Source organism: Crocuta crocuta, unplaced genomic scaffold (assembly GCF_008692635.1).
Source record: "Crocuta crocuta isolate KB4526 unplaced genomic scaffold, BGI_CrCroc_1.0 scaffold61, whole genome shotgun sequence".
Lineage (NCBI taxonomy): Eukaryota > Metazoa > Chordata > Mammalia > Carnivora > Hyaenidae > Crocuta > Crocuta crocuta.
The window spans coordinates 6,382,179-6,403,224 of NW_027528369.1; the positions used below are offsets into that span (position 1 = coordinate 6,382,179).

Below are 21,046 nucleotides of genomic sequence, written 5' to 3' on the forward strand. Positions count from 1 at the left end.
GGATTAAGTCTTTTCTGTGCAGCATCATAGGCCATAAGGTCTCGCCTAACTCTGGTCTCGTCCACCATGCTGCCCTCAATCTACCCGCGCCTTCTTCGCATCGCTGGGCAGACTCCTGCAGCAAAGCCTTGCCTTTATGCTCGCTGTGGCCTCTGCCTTGAATGCTCTCCCACTGATCCTGGTGTGAGCAACTAGTCATCATTCTCCTCTTAAAAGGCACTTTCCCATCCCCCATCAAATGCTCTTCCCCCTTCCCCCATCTGTTTTTAATTTCTCTGTAGCATGTATCACTCTGATATGATCTTCTGTACTTATTTTTTACTTGTTCACTCATATCACTTTTACTAGAATTAAGTTCCATAAGGACAAAAAATGGTATGTTTTGCTTACTATGTTATCCTCTGTGTCTAGCATAGAAGCGGAAGATAGTAGGTGCTCATTTAATATTTATCACATGGGTGTTGATAATTATTATGAAATATTTAGTTCTTTATTCCAGCAAACTAGACCCCCATGTCCTTTCTATTTAATGAAGCATTTCCTTAGGAGGTTAGTTTTTTTTAATATTGAACTTACAGAAAATTGACCCAAAAAATATCATGAAGAGGCTGAAATGCCTTTGGGTTTTTTTTTTTTTTCCTAAATCCCATCTTTCCACAATTCCATTTTCTCTCTGCAGGAGCCTAATTCAAAAAGGGCTGGTTCACGGAAGGCTGCTTAAGAAGCTCATGGTTTTGTTTATACTCATGGCAATTGTGGGGTGCCTCTGTTTTCAATGTGTTGGCCTAGATTTTCCCAATAGTTCTCCATTTTTCTGACTAGCATCAAAGGCAAGGAGCAGCTGAAAGTCTTTGTTGACCCCTCCAGGGCTTCTCGCTTTTCCGCCTTGCCTTTGGACTTTCAGTGGGCTTAGCCCAGGGTTCTACAAACTGTTTCCTAAGGAATTAGCTCATACGTATTTCCGGCTTTGCAGGCCAAAGACTTTCTGTCATAAACCACTCAACTCTGCCACTGTAGTGTGAAAACAGAATGAGCATGGCTATGTTCTAATAAAACTTTATTTATAAAAACAGGCAGTAGGTTGGATTCAGCCTGTGGGTCGTGATTCACCAGCCAAGGCTTGAGCCAGTGGGGGACTGGGACAGAGCCCAGAGGGAAGGAGAGTAGGTGTCCGCGGGCTGCTCTGTCCCTCCACTGGGGGTCACAGCTCTTCTCAGTGAACGCCCTCCTCATAGCTCTCTCTGCTGGGTCTGGGAACCATCTGTCTTCTTGGACCTTCAGGCTTAGGTGAGATAAAGTCACCCCACTGTTACGGGGTGCTGCCCTATGCCTGTGACCCTTCTCCCCAACTCTACTTTTGCTAGTTCTTGTATCCCTTTCTTCTTTAATGGCTCAGTTTCCTGCCGGGGCTAGGATACCAGGGACTGAGCTTCCTGGCATATGGGATTTTCAGTGCTAAACCCAGATACTGTCAGAAACACTGGGATGACCTGTCACCTGAGCTGGAACCGAGCTCTGCCTCTTCCCCAGTCTCTCTTCCATTGCCTTTAACTGCTCCCAGCACCTCCCACTGAGAGACTCACCTTGCTGACCATCTAACAGATTGATACAGTGACCCACTGGGGCTCACAGTCCTCACCAAGTGTCCCTCTCTGCTTGAGCTCATTTGCCTCTGGAATGAAGTCTGCAGCTGATGTCTATGTAGGGAGATTCTGGGGTAGTCTCCCAGCCTAGTGTGGAGGACTTTCACATAACTGTACTTTGCACTGTATAATCTTTAAAGAAGATCTCTTCTCTACATTTTACTATGGGAGAAATAATACTTTTTTTCCCTAAGAAGAATCAAACTTACTTTAAAAGAGCAGTAGGATTAGCGGAAACTTTCACTATTACATTAATCCAGCTTGAGATGAACATATCCCAAGGACTGACTCATGAAATTTCAGGTAATTGAACTTGCGGACCCAAAGAGATATGAGAAAAAAAATAATGTTCTTCTCAAACTATTTTGGCTTAGGTATTTCTTTCTTCTCAGCTCAAAACCTGACAAATGTTTGCTTGATGGAGAGAAGACACTGGCTTATCCACACCTCAATTTAGTGCAGTGCTGATAAGGAGAGGGGTTCATGAATTAATATCTTTGTATCTACATACACCTTTTTTGTTTGTTTTTAGCGAGGAGCAAGTTGAAGAGGCTTCCCACCTTTGTAGAGATTAGAGAGGAAGGTGTTCATTTGACACTGCAGTGGGGCTGAGGGAGGGGATCTCCTCCGTCTTTGGAAACCAGCAATAAGCCACTTTTGTCGCCCTAAAATGTTTGTGCCTTTGAGCAAACGAGCTAAGAGGAAGGGCCTGATGCTCTGAAAAAATATAAACTTTAGTAACAGAGCAGGCTGACTCAGCTTGTCAGAATCCAAAAGACAGTAAATATAGAAATAGTTTCAAGAGAAGACTACTGTAGACTTTTTTATGGTGGTAGTGGTTTCACCGTAACACACAACTTCTCTGCAACACATTCAAGGGAGATTCTTTTCCTAAGAATATTGCTAGGCGAGGAATAGAAGCTCGGGGGCTGGGGGAGGCCAGGAAGGCCATGTGAAATGAATGAAGAGGGCTTGGTATAAGAAAAATCCATACAAATAGCAAGAGTGCAAACCAAAAATCACTTCTAAGTTTAATTTAGAAAACCAAGAGCACAACTGAGATAATAAAGGCAAATGGTATGTGCCTCTGAGGGACAAAAAAGTGGGGAGAGAGACCTCCTCTGGAGGTGAGGTTCTGCCCATCAGGAGAATGTTTGACTCCAATCTCAGTACTGTTTCAAACCCAAGTACTTGGTAAAAACCCTTGATATTTAAATGTTAGCAATTAATCCACATACTAAAGGCCATCTCACAGGTACAGTGGCCTTATGGGACCTGCTGGCCATCAGCGTGTACATCCTCTCTGTTGGAGTGTGTTTGTCCTTGGAACAAAGTCTACAGCTGATGTTTGACTATTGAGGGAGACTCTTTTTTTTTTTTAATTTTTTTTAATGTTTTATTTATTTCTAGGAGAGAGAGAGAGAGTGAGCAGGGGAGGGTCAGAGAGAGAGGGAGTCACAGACTGAAACAGGCTCCAGGCTCTGAGCTGGCAGTCAGCACAGAGCCCGACGCGGGGCTCGAACCCACGAACCGCGAGATCATGACCTAAGCGAAAGTCGGATGCTTAACCGACTAAGCCACCCAGGCGCCCCTATTGAGGGAGACTCTTGCCTGACTGCCACATCTGTGATCTGAACATTAGTAGTACCATAGACAAACTTTCAAGGTCAAATTGATTATCCTCCAGCTTAGCAAAGCAGCAGCTCCCTAATTATGTCAGAAGGCAGGATTATCTCTGATCATTCAAGCTAGGATTCTGGATAAAACATCAAAAGCAATATTTAAATAACACACGGTCCTGAATCAAGGATTCACTGCATTTTTCTCTTAGTAAAACAACCAAATTATGGTGGGCCATTTTGCTCCATTAGTAAGGATTTTCCAGGTTGTTTTAACTCCTCTGTAGTATATAACCCCATCCTCGATCACAGAGTGTCACCGTGGGAAGGACGGAAGCTCTCCTTGGTGTCATGGTGGTTCATATCCGTAAAGACCCTGCAAAACTCCAGGCAAATTCTTAGCTCACACAACCTGGAATTAGGAACTGGCACACCCAGTAGTGCTGGAACCTGTGTGCACCTCTCTTCCCCAATTCTGTATTCAGGGACCATGTTGAAACTCAAAGGTGACCATGATGGGAATATTTGCATCATGGACATCAGCAAATGTTACAAATCAAGGCATTTCTTTATTGGAGAGCCAGTTGTTAAACACTTATCAGGGTTCCCTTGGGTATTCCTCACTGCTGCATGGCCCCCCTGTATTTCTTCCTTGTAAACTGAGGACACCTTCTATCCCATTTAGACATTATATTGCTGTCTTGCTAGTCTAGAACTATGAAGCAGAAGAAAGCTGCATATTAAATTATTTTCTAGTTTCTATCTACTCAAGAATTTTTGCCTTTTAAAAATAAAGTTGTGGGGCTCAGCTAAACATCCGAGGTCCGCTCAGATCATGATCTTGCAGTTTGTGGGCTCGAGCCCCGCATTGGGCTCTGCACTGACAGTTCAGAGCCTGGAGCCTGCTTTGGATTGTGTCTCTCTCTCTCTCTCTGCCCCTCCCCCACTCATGCTCTGTCTCTCTCAAAAAGTAAATATGAAAAAATTTTTTATTAAAAACCTTAAAAATAAAGTTATCAAATGCTTTAGGAATTTTTTCATCATCAGGGTAACTCAATCTTGAGACATCTGAGCCCTTCTGATTAATCAGCAGCAGCAGCACTGAGAGGAAGCTCATGGAGCACCATCATTCATACTCCTTCCCACTGTGCATCTTTATTTGTTTCTTTGTTTGTTTATACATGTTTATTTTTGAGAAAGAAAGAGAGAAAGAGAGAGCATGTGGAGGGGAGATGGAGAGAAAGGAAAACATAGGATCCAAAGCTGGCTCTGCACTGAGAGCAGAGAGTTCAACATGGGGCTTGAACTCACCAACCGTGATATCATACCTGAGTCAAAGTCAGACGCTCAACCAACTGAGCCACCTAGGCACCCTCATCTTCTTTTGTTTAAAATGTAAGGGTACAAAAGCAGAATCAACTAAACTGATGTGTCTAGAACAATGGTCTCTCTAGCTACCTTATTGCCATTCCCTTAACATTGAGCCAACTGTGCTCTCCTTTTTATTACTTCTACTAGATTCCTTACTCCATTCCTAAACTTTTAATTGTGCTTCTAAAATATGTATTTACATGCCAGCCTTTCCTGTTGTGCTTTGTCTTCCTAAAGGGTGGAAGCCTTGTCTTACTAAATTTTGTAGTGATCTTGGCACTAACAGGTAGTGGGCACTCAATAAAGGTTACTTACATCAGTGAATGAATCCTTAAGAATATGATTAATTGGCAAGTAGCGGAGTCATTCCTCTGATTCATTTGGAGAAATTTTTATCTTAACCAACATTATGCAGTTAGGTTTTATTTTATCATAAGTTTTATTATTTATTTAATTATTTATTTATTTAGAGAGAAAAAGCAGGGGAGGGTCAGAGAGAGAGAGAGAGAGAATCCCAAGCAGGGTCTGCACTGTCAGGACAGAGCCCAACATGGGACTGGATCCCATGAACCATGAGATCATGACCTGAGCTGAAATCAAGAGTTGGACACTCAACTGACTGAGCTACCTAGGTGCCCTTAGGCAGTTAAATTTTAAAGAAAAGATGCATATTACACTGTATTCCAAGAGAGCATATATGGCTTTCTGCTTAACACAATCGGTTCCTTCAACACCAACTTTTTCTGGGTTTATTTCTTTTCTTCAGGAACTTTTCAAAGCAAGAAACTTTAGCAGAAAAAACAATTTAACAAGATAGACATTTAGTTCAATAAAAGAATTTTCCTGGTGTGAAAAAATAAATTACAAAAAGGACTTTGCCTCTGAAAGATAATTAATAAAAACCTTCCAGTGTGATGACAAATCTGACATCTTGTCTAATGTCTGGCAGCGAAGAAAGTGTTGAGAGTCGCACAGTTAGAATAAAATGTTCCACTTCACAGTGAGGCCAGGCAGGATCTGATAATTATTTCTAAGCAAGAAAAGGTCATAGTCTACTTGTTAAATTGACACAGGATCAAGCCTGGATATGTGACTACTGACCATTAGTGGGCTCTTCCTTTACATTTTCCTGATTTCATAGGTAAATATTGTTAGGATTGTGAGCGATTATGGGATGACTCCCTCTTGGAAATTTTGGGAGCTTTTCGTGTGTGTGTGTGTGTGTGTGTGTATGTGTGTGTGTGTGTTATATTTCAGCTTTATTGAGGTATAATTGACAAAAAATTTTTAATATGTTTAAAGTGTACATCATGGTCACCCGGCACACATGTATACCTTGTGAGAAGATTCACCTGTCTAGTTATCTAGTTAATTAACACTTCCATCACCTCACTCACATATCTATCCCTTCTTTCCTAATGGTTTTTTTTGGGGGGTGAGGGAGAACATCTGATATCCACTCTCCCAGAGAATATCAACCATACAACACACTCCCAGACATAGTCTTCATGTTCTCCATCGCATCTTCAGAATGTATTCATCTTACTGCTGAAAAATTTGTACCCTCTTAGCAACCTATCCGTGTCTCCTCTACCTTCCAGACCCTGGAAGCCACCTTCCTACTCTCTGTTTCCATGAATTTGATTTTTTTTTTTTTTAGATCCCACATATGTGATATTATGTAGTATTTGTCTTTCTCTGTCTGGCTTATTCCACTTAGCATAATGCCCTCATGGTTCATGCATGTTGTCACAAGCGGTAGGATTTCCTTCTTTCTCATGGCTAAATAATATTCTATTTATTTATTCTCTCTCTCTCTCTCTCTATATATATATATATAGAAAATTTTGTATATATATACAAAATATGTATATATATTATGTATGTAGTACATAATATGTAGTATATGATATACATGGAACATATTATATATGGGATATATAATGTATATCTTAAGTGTTCTTTATCCATTCTTCCACTGATGGACACTTATGTTGTTTCTATACCTCCTGGATATTTTGGACTGATGCTGAATTTCTAGAACTTTTCCCTTCCCTTATAGAGGTTATCATGGTTGTAGTAGGCTTAGTAATGGTTCCCTAAACATGTCCTCATCCTAATTTCCAGAACACATGACTATTATCTGGATAACCTAGGTGGGCCTGATATAATCACAATGGTCCTTATAAAAAGGAAGCCAGAAAAGTCAGTTAGAAACAGAAGACCATATGATGGTGAAGGAGAGAGACAGAAAGAGACAAGAATGCTATACTGCTGGCTTTGAAGATGGAGGAGGAATATCATGAGGGAAAGGATGTAGTTGGCCGATGGAAGCTGGAAAGCAAAAGGAAACAGATTGTCCCTTGAAGCTTCCTGAAGGAACACAGCCCTGTTGACCCATTTTAGTATTTTGGTACCCAGAACAGTAAGATAATAAAGCATTTTTCAAGCCACTAAGGTCAAGGTTATTTGATACAAAACCAATATAAAACTAATACATGGGGCATGCCTTATTTTGGGTTCCTCTGAATCAGAGCTGGGGACAAAGAACTAGATACAGTTGTTTATTTTTTCTTGGAGAGGTGAACCAGGAAGCAGGTGTGAGGGGCAAGAGAGTGAGGCAGAAGAGGAAGGAAAGAGCCAATGTAATGAAGTGTCATTGGAATCACTGCTGTGGGCAGCAAGGGTTCAAGCCACCAGGATCTCTGAGTGGCACATGGGATGTGTCTCACAGGCATCCATCTGGAGGAGGGCAATTAGGGCATTTAACCAGCTGCCATTTCCCAGCATTGAGGGCACCACTGAGGGCTGTCCCTGGAGCATCACCTCCTCCACATTTCTCAGCTCTGCTTGACTTCACATTAACCAGGTTCCTGTAATATAAGAGCAAGCCCCACAGCAGAATGTGAGAAGGCTGGAGACACTCTTCAGGGTAAGCCTGAGCTCTTAGGGGACTGTCCACTGTAGCAGTAGCAGAAACGGGAGGCTGGCTGAGGTGACGGACTCAGGCATTGTCTTCAATTAGACTGAATCCTCAACCCCCAGATCTTTTCATCTAGTAAATTTCCTACCTGTATAGGGTTTTATATATAGACTGGGCCAGTCTTTCAGTGCCTGACAAACAACTGGTACTTAATATTTGCTCAGTTGAACTTCCTGGAGCTGCTAAATCTCACCCACAAGTATCTCATATAGGGACTCCTTTATTTGTCTTAAAGGAGGTAGCTCTTATCTGGCATTTGAAACCCTAATTTAATTACTAAAATTCTGTAGAAGATGTAAATACCACCAATTCTAGGGCAGATAGAGCCTCTAGTTTCTATGAAGGGCCAGAGAACCAAGCCTTCCTAATTGCATTAACTGAAATCCTTACAAAACAAGTTTTCCTTTAAAATTTACCAATCGAGTCTAGTTGATTAATCCTGGAATCTTAGTAGTAAAGAGTTAATTCCATTTAGACAAAATCTGTCATTTCATTGAGTGAATTATTTTTGGTTCTGTTTTAGCCAGACTAAAGGAGGACATGCCTGGTCAACTCAATACTACTGTAAGACAAAAACACTTTCAAATAATCTTGAAAACAACCCAAAGCTTGTTATCTCTGCCAAACTGATTCCTGTTTCTTCAACTGGCATGTCTTGGTGTTTGCACTTACCAAACTCTGCATGGAACATACTTAGTATACATTGCTACTTGAAAAATGTCAATTGTCTTTCCAATATGGCCTTATCTGTTATGGTCCCAGTTCCTGTTCTCATTCCAAGAGTGTGTTGTTCCTTTCTCTGCATTTGTATGACACTTTCTACATAATCCTCTATCCTAATAAAAATAATAATAACAATTAGGAGCATGTAGCACCTATTATGAGCCATTTCCTATCCTAATTGTTTTGATTTACATTACTTTGTTGACCCTCACAAAGCAATGATGGTAGATACTTTTAGTGGATGTAGTGTACAAATGAGAAAACTAAGGCACAGAGAAATTAAGTAATTTGCCTAGGGTTACATAGCGGATCCAAATGCCCCACCACTTAAAAGGACAATTGCTAAGACAAAAGAAAAGAGACCGTCCCAATTAGTGCTGAGGAATGGAGCACTCAGACAGCAATTTCCACATCATGACCTTTTGACAGTCTTACCCAGGGTTCCAAGGTCACAAACCCGTTTTTCATCCTCCTTCCCTTCTTCTCTTTCTCTCCTTCCTCCCTCCACTCCTCCTTCTTCCCTCCTTCCTCTGTTCTTCCGTCTCTGTTGGTTTGCCCAGATTATATCTTGAAAAACCAAGTAAAGGGAAGCACTATTTTCTGAGCCTCTACTGTGAAGTTAACACTATGGTAGATGGTATGAGTTTCCTCTGGCTGCTGTAACAAATCACCACATGCTTAGCATTAACTAAAAGTAATTAAATTAAAAAAATTAAATTAGCCAAAACAACACACATGGATCGTCATATAGTTTTGAAAGTCAGCAGTCCAAAATGGGTCTCACCAGGCAAAAATCAAGTTGTCAGCAGAGCTGAATTCCTTCTGGAGGCATAGGGGGAAATCTGTTTTTGCCTTTTCCAGCTTCTAGAGGTCCCTTGCACTCTTTAGCTGGTGGTCTCTTCCTCTACCTCCACAGCTGGCAGTGGCAGGCTGAGTCTCTGTCATACCACATCACTGAGACCGGGGCTTTCACTGCCACATCTCTTTCTCAAACTCTTTAGCTCCTCCACTTTCAAGGAGCCTTGTGATTACATGTAGATAATCCAGCATCATCACTCTACTCTAAAGTCAGCTGACTTTCCACTGTAATTCCCCATTACCACTTAGTCTAACATATTTACAGATTTTAGGGATTGGACTGAGGACATCTTTGGGAGACCACAATTTTGTAGCTTCCCTTTTAACAATTTGAGGAAAAGACACTGAGTACCATTCAATTGGCAATAAAATCTAGATGTTGGTATCAAATTGTGTATGAAGGCAACAACACTCAGCCACTCAAACTGTGCGTGAAGGACTTACCAGACTGGAAGTATTCTGTGTCTTTATCTTCCCAAGAACCACAGAATCATTTCTAAGAGTCTGTTCCATTACGTCCAAGGAGGTGGCAGGTATTCTGTGTTCTGGGGCCATGAAATACCAGGAAGATTGTAAGGAGGTCAGATTCAGAGGTAGTGTGGATGACATGAGCTGACACTGTCAGTGAGGATATTGATATGTGCCCATGCATGTGTGTGTGCATATGTGTATGTGTGGACATGGATGTGCCCATGCATGTCTTTGAAGTACCTCTTTTCTCCATGCTTTATCTGTAGGTAGAGTGCCTTTATAAACCCTTTGAGGATTCTGGCAGGATAAAGAATCAATCAAAATTCATTGCTGTAACATTTTTATATCCTGCAAGTCAGAGCTAGTAGCCTTTTTTCCCCGCCAATCTAAGTTCCCCTCCAGACTGAGTCCAATAGACCGACTTTGACAAGAGTAAACCAGAGGTATTTTGTAGCAAGGATAAAGTAACTGTCCATCCACGTTAATAGCAAAAAGCAGCGAGTCAGTGAGAGGAAAACAACCAGGGGCCAGGAGACACTAGTGAGTTCACTTGGAAAATACCACTTTGGAGCTGGCTTAAGAGGGGATGAGATCTGAGATTGTTCACTGCCTGCTGAGATAATTATTTGTGGCAGGAACTTTCTCTCTCTCTCTCTTTTTTTTTTTTTTTTAATTTATGGCTTCTTCGAATACCGTTATATTAAGCTTTTCTTCAGTTCTGATATTGCTGGCCTCTGGGATGTACCTGTGATGCATGGTATAAAAGTCCCTCTGTCCTAGTCCCTTCCGTGTTTAGCATATAGTCGGTCAGGTGAGCTGCTGACTCACGCAAACAACCCCAGATCTCAGGGTCTGCACAACGCATGTGGGGTTTCCTTGTTGGGTAGCTGTCCTAAGTCCTTGTTTTCTAAGCAGGGACTGACTTCTGGGCTCTTTCTATTGGATGACTCTGCCATCTTGGAAGTCCTTCTTTTCTGTTTTCATAGATGGGGAAGAGAGGACATTTCAGGGGCCAGACCAAGAAGTGGTGAAAATCCTTTTATTCCCTTTGTGTTGACCAGAGTTTAGTCATATGGCCAAAATTGCTACAACAGAGGCAGAAGCACATAGTTATAGATACTATAACGCAAGTAACTAGAGCCTCGTAATAAGGAGAGAGTTCTTTGCTTAAAAAGCTTCTTTCCAAAGTCTAACGTAGGTGTTGCAAATTCAAATGCCGGGGGCAAGGGGTAGGGCTGATATGTGTGTAACTGAGTCAAGTGAGCAGAAGTAACGTAGGGAATGGTGCAGACAAGGACAGCCAAGAGAGGTGCACTCTTTATAATATGATAATTTAACTTTTATGACAGACTACTATGGCTAAACTAACCAAATCTGCTGGCTACGTTCATCCCATATGTTGCCAGTTGGCAACCTGCAGTCTGGGACAAAAAAAAAAACATTTTTCTGGAAGCAAATACTAAAGCTGCTTGGAATCAGCTATGTTCTTGAATCACTACCTGTCAGGATAAACATAAACCTTTTTTTTTTTAAATGTTTTATTTATTTCTAGGAGAGAGAGAGAGAGACAGCGTGAGCAGGGGAGGGTCGGAGAGAGAGGGAGTCACAGACTGAAACAGGCCCCAGGCTCTGAGCTGGCAGTCAGCACAGAGCCCGACGCGGGGCTCGAACCCATGAACCGCGAGATCGTGACCTAAGCGAAAGTCGGACGCTTAACTGACTAAGCCACCCAGGCGCCCCTACCTTTTTTTTTTTTTTTTTTTTTTTTGAAGAAAGTTCTAAACAGCAGCAAAGAAATGGATGCTAAAAAAAGGAAGTGGGTATAAAGAGTGTGATGTAAGGCTTTGCTATCGGTGTGTTCGTTCAGGGCAGTAACTCTTACACAGAGGATGGAACTCTGAGCTGCCATTTTATAAATTTTTGTTTCTTATTTATTTCTGAGAGAGAGAGAGAGAGTGTGTGTGAGTGAGCAAGCGTGATCAGGGAAGGGTCAGAGAGAGGGAGATACAGAATCTGAAACAGGCTCTGAGCTGGCTGTCAGCCCAGACCCCTACCCAGGGCTCGAACCCAGGAAACATGAGATCACGACCTGAGCTGGAGTTGGACGCTTAACTGACTGAGCCACCCAGGCGCCCCTCTGAGCTACCATTTTAAAGGATGCTTGGTGTTCTGCAAAAATAGTGCAAGTTAGCTCACAGCAGGCACTGATGTTTTTCATTGTGCACCTGACCCCAAGATGCAACTCCTCTCCTACCTCTACTTGACTCAGGCCCCTCCCTGCTGTTTCCCTTTGAATATTTCTCAGCACAGTCTGTACCCTGAACAGTTTCACAGTAGCAACAGAAGTAATATTTTGATACCTGTCAGTGTCTACCCTGGGCAATATAATATCAGTGAAACATGTATATTGGTTTAAACATAATATATAGAAATAATGATAATAATGATAGCAAGCATTTCTTGAGCAACTACTTATGTGCCTGGTACTACATAAGGCTCTTTACAGTAATTAACTAACTTCACCCTGATAAGAACCTTAAGATACTATTATTGTATCCATTTCCATCTGAGGAAACTGAGAAACAGAATGTTGCTTGCCCAAGGTTACAGCTGGTAATTGGCAGCTGATAAACTGGGAATTCATACAGAGCCAGTGTGGCTGTGTCTTGTGCCTGTAGTCTGTCTGAACATGAATCTGCTTTCATAAGCCGACTGATTGTAATTTTCAAATAATAGAAATCCTTTGGTGATCATAAAATTTGATCACTGCTGAGCTTTCAAAGGTGTATTGGTTGCCTGTTGTTTATGAGGTGCAAGCTAATGCATACATGAACAAAAGAACCATATAGGAAGACCATTATTTCCAAGGCATTAAAGATAAATTCAGAATGTTGTTCACAGCATATATTCCGGAAATGTTAAAGAGGGTTTAGGGAAAAGTATATTTAGGTCGTATATTTTTAAGAGTGACATCTGATAATGTTGAATAAGAGGCTTACCTAGTTTTGGATTAATGTCCAAATACTCACTTTTAAACCAATGAGGGATGCTTCTCCATATTCTTCCAACAAACTCAGTATGACTGAAATTGAAGAGTGGGTATCCATGACAAGTTCATGCACAGGTATTATTATATAAATTCTGCTAAAAAGTCAATGAGTAATAGCAGTGAATGGAATATTCTACCACCACTGCCCGGGCACACAGTAAGTGTTTGAGAAGTCCCAAATTAGTCTAGGTTCTTTTTTAAATGAAATTTTGTAATTTCAGAGATGTGTTACATGAAACCCAGACAGACACAAAGGAATTCATGTGAAAGCACAGAGTGTGTTGGTTAAAAGGACAAGTCTGTATTCCTCTCCAGTTAACCAACTAATTCTGAGCCATCTTTGAGATGGAAGCAAAGGTGTCTCTTCTGTGGGTTTGCCTTCCCTGATCCCCCTAGATGAAATTAGACTCCCTGTCCCTGGCTTTGACATGCTCCCAAAGAGACCTATAATTTCCCTTCAATTGCAATTCTAGTTAATTAATTAAATTATGATTTGTTAATGCCTGGCACCTTTTTCTAGTCCACATTAACGTTAACACTTGCTGACCACTTATCCGGCGAAACACTGTTCTAGTTGCTTTAGATGCACCATCCATTGAATCCATATAGCTCCTCTCAGTTCACACCTAATTTTCCATATTTCCATTACTGTCAGTCACTAAAGGATAGAGCCAAGATCTGAACCAAGCAAAATGACTCTGGAGTTTTTGCTTTTAATTACTGCATTGTTATGCTGCTTTCTATATAAGCTTCAGAGCAACACCTAGCAGAGTGCTTGCTGAATTCCAGATTAATAAATTTTGAGGAATAAGTGAATGAATGAATGCAGGGAGGAGAGGCTAATCCTTACTTCCTAAATCACACCTTGCCCAGGAAAGTGCTGCTTACTTTTCCATTAAAAGCATTTAACCTGAACTTGGTGGGTGGAGGTACCTAATAATTTACAAAACAAAGCTAAACTGAATCTCTGGGAGTCTTTTGACTCCTCCCACCCTCCCTGAGGGTCAGCTGTTGGAAAAGGTTTATTTTTTCTTCCTTGCTCTAGAGGAATCCTAAATACAGCCCACCAAGAAATCAGCACAGAAAGACATGAGCAGGGGCTCAACTCATCCATCCTTTCAGTCAGTTCTGGATTCCCATGCTCAGGATCCCTAGAGAAATGGTATCTTTTTAGTTCCTATGGGATGACTGGTTTATTGGTCTGGGGTTGAGGGCAGAATTAGCTGATTAGAATGTTAATGTATAATTGTAGGCCCAGGGTGCCTGAAAGCAACCTTTGAGCATTTGCTGTTGAACTGAATTAGCATTGGCCACTTATAGATCTTCTGCTTGCAAAATTGCCAGCGGATTATTCTGAGTCCTGAATCTGCATGCTGTGTGTGTGTTCCTTGGGGTGTTAGCATTATGATTGCCTCAGAAGCAATCTAACCAGAGCCTACTCTGGAGGCCAGGGGAAGTTTCACAAGCAGAATTGCTCAGGTACTGAACTCTAATACCCTAACCCCTTTGATTTTAGAAAGAAGATGTTGGTCAGGGTGATGATTCCTCCATTTCAATTTCTCTGATGTTCCTCAGTCTGGCCACACCGTGAACTCCAAAGATTGATTCTTGCTCTTATTCCTTGGGGTTCAGTGCATTTCAGTGGGCTGTTATTTACAGAGAAGCCCAGGTTCCACAGCTTCCAACCTATGTACACTCCTTTGAGTTTGCTGGCGGGGATGATAATGAGTTTTCTTTAGCAGCTGTGTACAGTGGTTAGGAGTTTGCATCCTAGTATCAAAGTTTGGTTTCCCAAGAAGCAGACTGCTAAGTCAAGGATTTGAGTGCAAGTAGCTTTATTTGGAGAGCAGTGTCAGAAAAATACCAATAGGAGATGAGAAAATGAGCCAGGGAAGAAAAGACAGTGAGTAGAAGATGAGTTATCAAGCTCGATGCCACTGTGGACAACTGGAGTTGAATCCCAAGTGGAAATGGGGAGACAGAACACTTGCCTCCAAGATAAGGCTCCAGAGGAATGAGAGAGCTGGGGTATTCATGCACCAATTTTCATCAGTTATGGTTGAGGGCTGCTCCTGAGAATTTCCAAATGCTCTCTACTGGCACCATGCTCTATTAAGCACTCTTCCATGGGATTCAGAGTATCTCAGCCAAACAAATGTAAAGTCCTGCCCTAAGACCTGGAAAGCCTATGGGGGCTAGGAGGAGCTCTGACCGTGATCCATATCAGAGGACAGTTAAGCCTGGATTTGGATCCTCACTCCATCTGTCCCAGCTCTACCATCTTGGATCTTGGGTGAACGTGTTAGAACATCAGGCCCCTTGTAAAATGTATCCCATAAGAAACTAAATATGGGGTATTGGGATGGCTCAGTTGAGCAACTGACTCTTGATTTCATCTAAGTTCATGAGTTTGAGCCCTGCATCAGGCTCTGTGCTGACAGCATGGAGCCTGCTTGGGATTCTCTCTCTCCCAATCTCTCTCTCCTATCCTAGAGAAGGGCTGCTGTGGGGATTAAAGGAGATGATGCAAATAGCAAACGTAGCACAGTGCTTGCCATTTAGTAAAGGTTGAAAAACATTAGCATTTGTCTGTTAAGTATTATGGAGCATCTTCTCTGTGCCTGTATAGGTGATAGGTGCTTGGCATCAAAGTTGGGGAAAAAGAGGTAACTCCTATCTTCACAGGGCTTATAGCCTTTGCCTCCTAAATCTACAACTCTTTCTTACCTTACTGAATTACTCTTTGTCCAAGAGTGTGTTCCCTACTTTCATATTCCAAGACATATAGCCTAAATTTTTGACTCTGGGATGAAGAACTCCAAGGATTTGCAAAGACAAAGCTGAGCTTTGGGAAGCAATTGTGAATTTTAGCTTTTCTAGTAGCCATACTTACACAACTACAAAGAAAGTGGTAAAATTGACTTTAATAACATATCTATTTAGTCCAGTATGTAAAATATTATTATTTGAACAGCAATGTATATACAAATTAATTATTTTACATTATTGTTTTCTTTTTTGGTAGTCAGTCTTTAAAATCCAACATATATTTTATACTGACATTTTTAGCCCAGCTACATTTCACATACTCAGTAGCTGCCATGGCTCACGGCCACCATATTGGATTGGAGAGTTCTAGTGGGCCCTGAATTCCTTTAGAAAGTAATTTCCAATGGAACAGTTGTGCTTTCCTCCTCATTATAGATGGCACTGCTCCTTTGCATCTATGACAGTGAAGTTAGTTTTAGCTCAGGCATCATATGAAATTGACTGTTTTTGTAATGAAATTTCACACATAGGAACCATGGTGAGAGTCTTAGCAGGTGTAAAAATCTGACAAAGTTATTTCTTTAACGGCAACTTAATGGAAACTGCAGCAGCTGTTGCCATTTGCGTGTTTTCCAAATCTCCTCGCCAAAACGAATTGTTGGCAGCCACAGGAGAAATATCAACTTACCTCTTCATTTGGGAAATAAAATTAAAACCTCAGCTCATTTCTAAAAGTCACAGATTTGGTAAAAGTTAGCAGGGCAAACACATAAGCCGCAGTTAAAATATTGATGGCTTTGGTTTTCTCAGGTGCTGCTTCTAACATCTGCAGAAGATTTGGACTGCATGCCTGGATTTCAGCAGAAAGTGTTCCATATTGATCAGCCGGCTCAGTTCATCGAGGACCAGGCGATTCTAAACTGTAAGCAATGTCACGTGATGATTCTTTTGGTCTATTTTCGTGGTCGAATTCACCCGATGTCTAAGAATGTGTCTCAGGATGCAGTGTTCACTAAGCTATGTGTTTTCTGATTGTTTTATGTCTCTGCTTGGCCGAGAATGGAAGCTCTTGAGCTAGGGCCTTGTTAGCTGAGAGGTGAGCATAATAGTTGTGTATCGCTTTTTAGTATTTTATCATCGGTAAGCATTTCCCCACTGTTCCCACTGTTCCCAGCCTCTAATGTGAGTACTACTCTGTGCAAAGGAAATTAATTCCATTTCCCCTGGGCAGGTCCCTGAGAGCAAAACCATTGTCATCCCATGGATTGATGTTTTACTGGGATTTCTCATCCATAGTGTTGGATCAAAATGATGGTGAGAGCAGGGTGTTGGCTTCTGGGAATTTTTAGTCATAGGAATTCCAAACTCCTATTCTGAAGGCTAATAAGAGGCTCTTCAGAAAGATTCAGAGAGGGAGGGAGGCAAACCATAAGAGACTCTTAAATACAGAGAACAAACAGGGTGGATGGAGGGGTGGGAGAGAGGGTAAAATGGGTGATGGGAATTGAGGAGGGCACTTGTTGGGACAAGCACTGGGTGTTATATGTAAGTGATGAACCACAGGAATCTACCCCAAAAACCAAGAGCAGAGTTTACACACTGTGTGTAAGCCAATTTGACAATAAATTCTATTTTAAAATTTTAAAATTAAATAAAATCATAAGAAAAAAGAAAGATTCAAAACCTCTACTGGCTATTTTGTGGAGTAAACTCAAATCTCCCCAAATTCCACTGAAAATATTCTCCCCTCAGATCTGTGGTTATCATCTCTTCCTCTTTTTAATGCAGTATCACATTGTTTTATTTTCATGAGGGCATGGAGTACATTGCTAAATGTGTAGCGAGCAAAGTTTTAGCACAGTAGAATTTAAAATTGATGGTGGACAAATAGCCATTTAATTGTGGGCTCCTGAGCCTGTTCTTTAACATCCAGGAATGAAGGATATGAAAACAGTGGTTTAATTTGGTCAAATGCTCCAAGGTCCCTTTGGGGAAGATTATTGTGCATTTGTTCTTAGGGTCTCAGGCTTGCCTTTCCACGCTAACCATACTCCTTCACTCCTGTGTTATGTAGCTGGCATGTTTAAAGGAAAGGAAAACAAAACAAAACAAAAATAACAAAACGAGCCTGCATGATTGGATTGTTCTGTGAGGCTGGAACACGTTTTAAGAGTTGAAAAGAGCACAGGAATGACGCAATGCTGAGCAGCAAGGAGGCTATCCAAGGTGAAGTCCATGAACATCTTGGTGCAATTACACCTATGAAATCATTTCAGTAATTAGAGTCTGCAATAACAAGGTACAGGACTGGCACCATAAGTGAATTCCAGTATGTGATTTCATGTTAATTTGATCCCTGAGTGTGACTTCTGGGTCAGGCCATCAGGAACCCTCATTTGTCTTTTGATACTTCTGCTTATCAAAATCAATATATTTCAAAGGGAACTTTAAGAGAACATTTTTCTGCCTCTTATCTGTGTCTTATCTCCTCTCTTCTTCTCTCTCTCTCTCTCCCCCTCTCTCCTTCTCTCCCTCTTTCCCTCTCTGTCTCTCTTTTCTCTCTCTTTTTTTTTTTTTTTGCAAGCAATTATCCCAAATGGCATCTATATTAACATGGGTGGGAATGTGAAACCACCCTGAGTATGGAAATTAATAGAGTTGGTATGCAAAGCAGGCCCATAAATGTGATTGCTTCTGTAATCTTCACGACACCAAACAGCTTTTAATTCACCGCTGAGAAGCTGGAAACAATCATACTTTGGGGGATCTTTTTAATTTAAACCAGACCATACAGTACATTCCAATATTACAGTTTTGTGTGTGTCTGTGTTTTTTTTTTAATCCCCTAAGTAATTAAGTGGGTTATGGTTGTTGGTTCTGTGTAAGCTAGTAAATGCTAAATGGAACCAGCTTGATTATCAATGATAGCATATTCAGGAAAAGTCAGTAATATGGGAATTGAGGATATTTAAATTTTTATATATGAATTTGTGTGTAAATTGTCGGATCAGCAAAATCTGACTAGCCCCCCTCTCAGTGAAACTGTAAGTTCATATATCTTATAGGATAAAAAAAATATGAAGAGTAGATCTGATCTGGTACTTCTGAGTTCATCTGAAAGCAATATACATAGGTTGTTAGGAGCTAGACCGTGAGAATAAGGTTAATTGTACCTAAATGAAGAAGAAAGTTTCCATAGACTTCAGAATGCCTATTGAATATTCTTTGGGATGGATTTCTAGAAGAAACAGCAGTGTATTGCTCTATTCCAGAGGAAAGGAAAAGCCTGGAACATTGAAGAACTTTCCCTTTAGCCAATGAACATTCCTGCTACTCTCTCCTTCGTTCTCCCTCTCCTCTCTCTCATTCTGTTTCCTTCATGCATTTCCCTATGGTTCAACACAAGACCCTTCTCTCTGAAAATGTGATTAACCAGGAAACCAGTGAGTGGTGGGTGCTCTCAGAATGAAGGCCATATTGACACAAGGCTAACATCTGGGTGAAAATGGAGAAAAATCACACAGAACCAGAAAGTTAAGAATATTTAAACACTTGAAGTTGTATACTAAGATCCAGGAACTGGTTAGGATCAGTTTAGTAATGTGTGAGCGCGCACGCGCGCGCGCGCACACACACACACACACACACACACACACACACATACATTTAGGTAACAAAAGAGGTTAAAACACCCAGGCAAGTAACATCTCTTGGACTCCACTTATGGCATTTGTATTTTCCATTTTCCTGTATCTTTGCAATATTTAAGAGCTTTGGTTCCTACATTGTAAAGTTTTGTCTTGTAGAAGGTGTAAACACAGCATAATCAATCAGTTGATGTCTACACTTTTCACCCTTCAGTAAAGTTGTCTGAAAGTGTTGTCTTTTTGCCTGACAGACATATTATATCTGCTCATACCTCAGACTTATATTCAGCCAATTCTGTGTTCAGCTTTAGCGGGCTATGGAGAATGTTTATTCTGTCCACGGCCTCCTGCTGTCTTTGTTCAGGCAGTAATATTTCCTTTTATCCTTTTTCATCTTTATCTTCAATTCTCAATGACTTATCTTTTTCTACTTTAACTGTTACTAATGGTCACCTCCACTCCTTTTATTTCCCTAATATTTTATTCACTGTTCACTCCAATACATCTTTCCTTCAGTTGTTCTAAAGCCTTTTATTTTCTTCACATCCAAATAACTCTTTATTCTACTCTCCTTTCCACTAACTAGACTTGCTTTCGTCTTTAAAAGGCCATTTTTCAACAAGCTTCTAGGATCAAAACATAGTGTCCCACTATTTCTTCTAATGTAACCAGGGGAGCTCTTTCATTGTATCTTTCAAGGTGTGATGCAAAGCCCCCAACTCATGGTAACTTGACAAAAGTTTCCTGCCTTCATCCCAGTCTTGAAAGATGAGCTGGGAAGATGTGGCTATTCCCATTTTTTTTATGAGAAGTATAAGAAGAAAGGAGAAGACAGCTTAGAAGGTAGAAACTCTGGAGACCTCTATTCAAGGCCTTTGTATTCAGGGAGGAATCTTTGAGGGGTTTGTGGGTGGGGGTCACTTGAGGCCTCTAACACTTGGAATTCTCTTAATGGGTTTGTGTTGTTGCTTGCTTCTTCTGCAACATGAAGATCATGTGATTCTGGTACTTACCATCTTGATCCCATGATATTTGAATAGGGATGCTGGTTATACCCTCCCAGTTGACACCCAGGCTTCAGAAGAGTAAGTGACCTGGAAAACTGACCAGCCACCCAGCTGAGGTGGAAAAGGATCAAGAGATAAGCCCTTTGTGTTCTCCAAAATTATAGAACACACTATTCTTCCCTGGCCACATCAGCTCAGACACATCTTCCTAGCATTATGGAGAGAGCTATGATCGTTGAGGTAGCTGGGGGGGAACCATACTCATGACCCTCCTGCTTCAGTTAACGAGAGCTGTCTCCAACTTCCAGTGTCCAGAAAGGACACTCCATTGGCCATCCAGACACTATCAGGCCACCACTTTTCTACCTCTTCTCGTTCATCCTTCCTCAATCACTCATCATGGACCCTCCTGCCCCCCCTCCCCACACACAAGCAGATACACACAGATAAATTGCTGCACCTGAGTCCACCTAAAATACAACCCATACAGTGACACTTTTAATAACAAACCTGCACTAGTTAGAATAGGCTTGGTATCAAAAAAACCCAGTGAGCTAACACAATAAAAGTTTATTTCCCATTCAGGTCATGAGGATGCAGATTGGGCTACTTCTTGGGTAGCTCTACTCCAAGTGTGTGCCCTCCACACAGGAACCTGAGGATTCAGACTGCTTCCAAGTTGGTCCTGCCATTCTGAGCCTTCTGGTCATTCTTATGTTACTTAGCTGCAGATAAGAGAAGGCATAGAAAAACACAGGTTTAACCACTTTAGCTCAAAAGTGACATGTAATTTCTGTTCACACTCTATTCTCTAGTCACATTAGCTGTGCGGCCATGAGTGAGTCATTTGAACCCTCCAAGTTTGGATGATCTCATTTAAGAAGGATAATAGCAATTCTTACTCTT

The 21,046-nt window shown here is 41.2% G+C and overlaps 1 protein-coding gene across 1 annotated transcript in view; it reads left to right on the forward strand.

Moving 5' to 3' along the window:
- CDH13 (cadherin 13) overlaps window positions 1-21,046 on the forward strand; it is a 1,024,187-nt gene that overhangs the window by 206,333 nt on the left and 796,808 nt on the right. Inside the window, exon 2 of the mRNA XM_077754065.1 lies at window positions 16,297-16,408. Coding sequence (XP_077610191.1) covers window positions 16,297-16,408 — 112 coding nt within the window. The remainder of the gene's footprint in view (window positions 1-16,296; window positions 16,409-21,046) is intronic.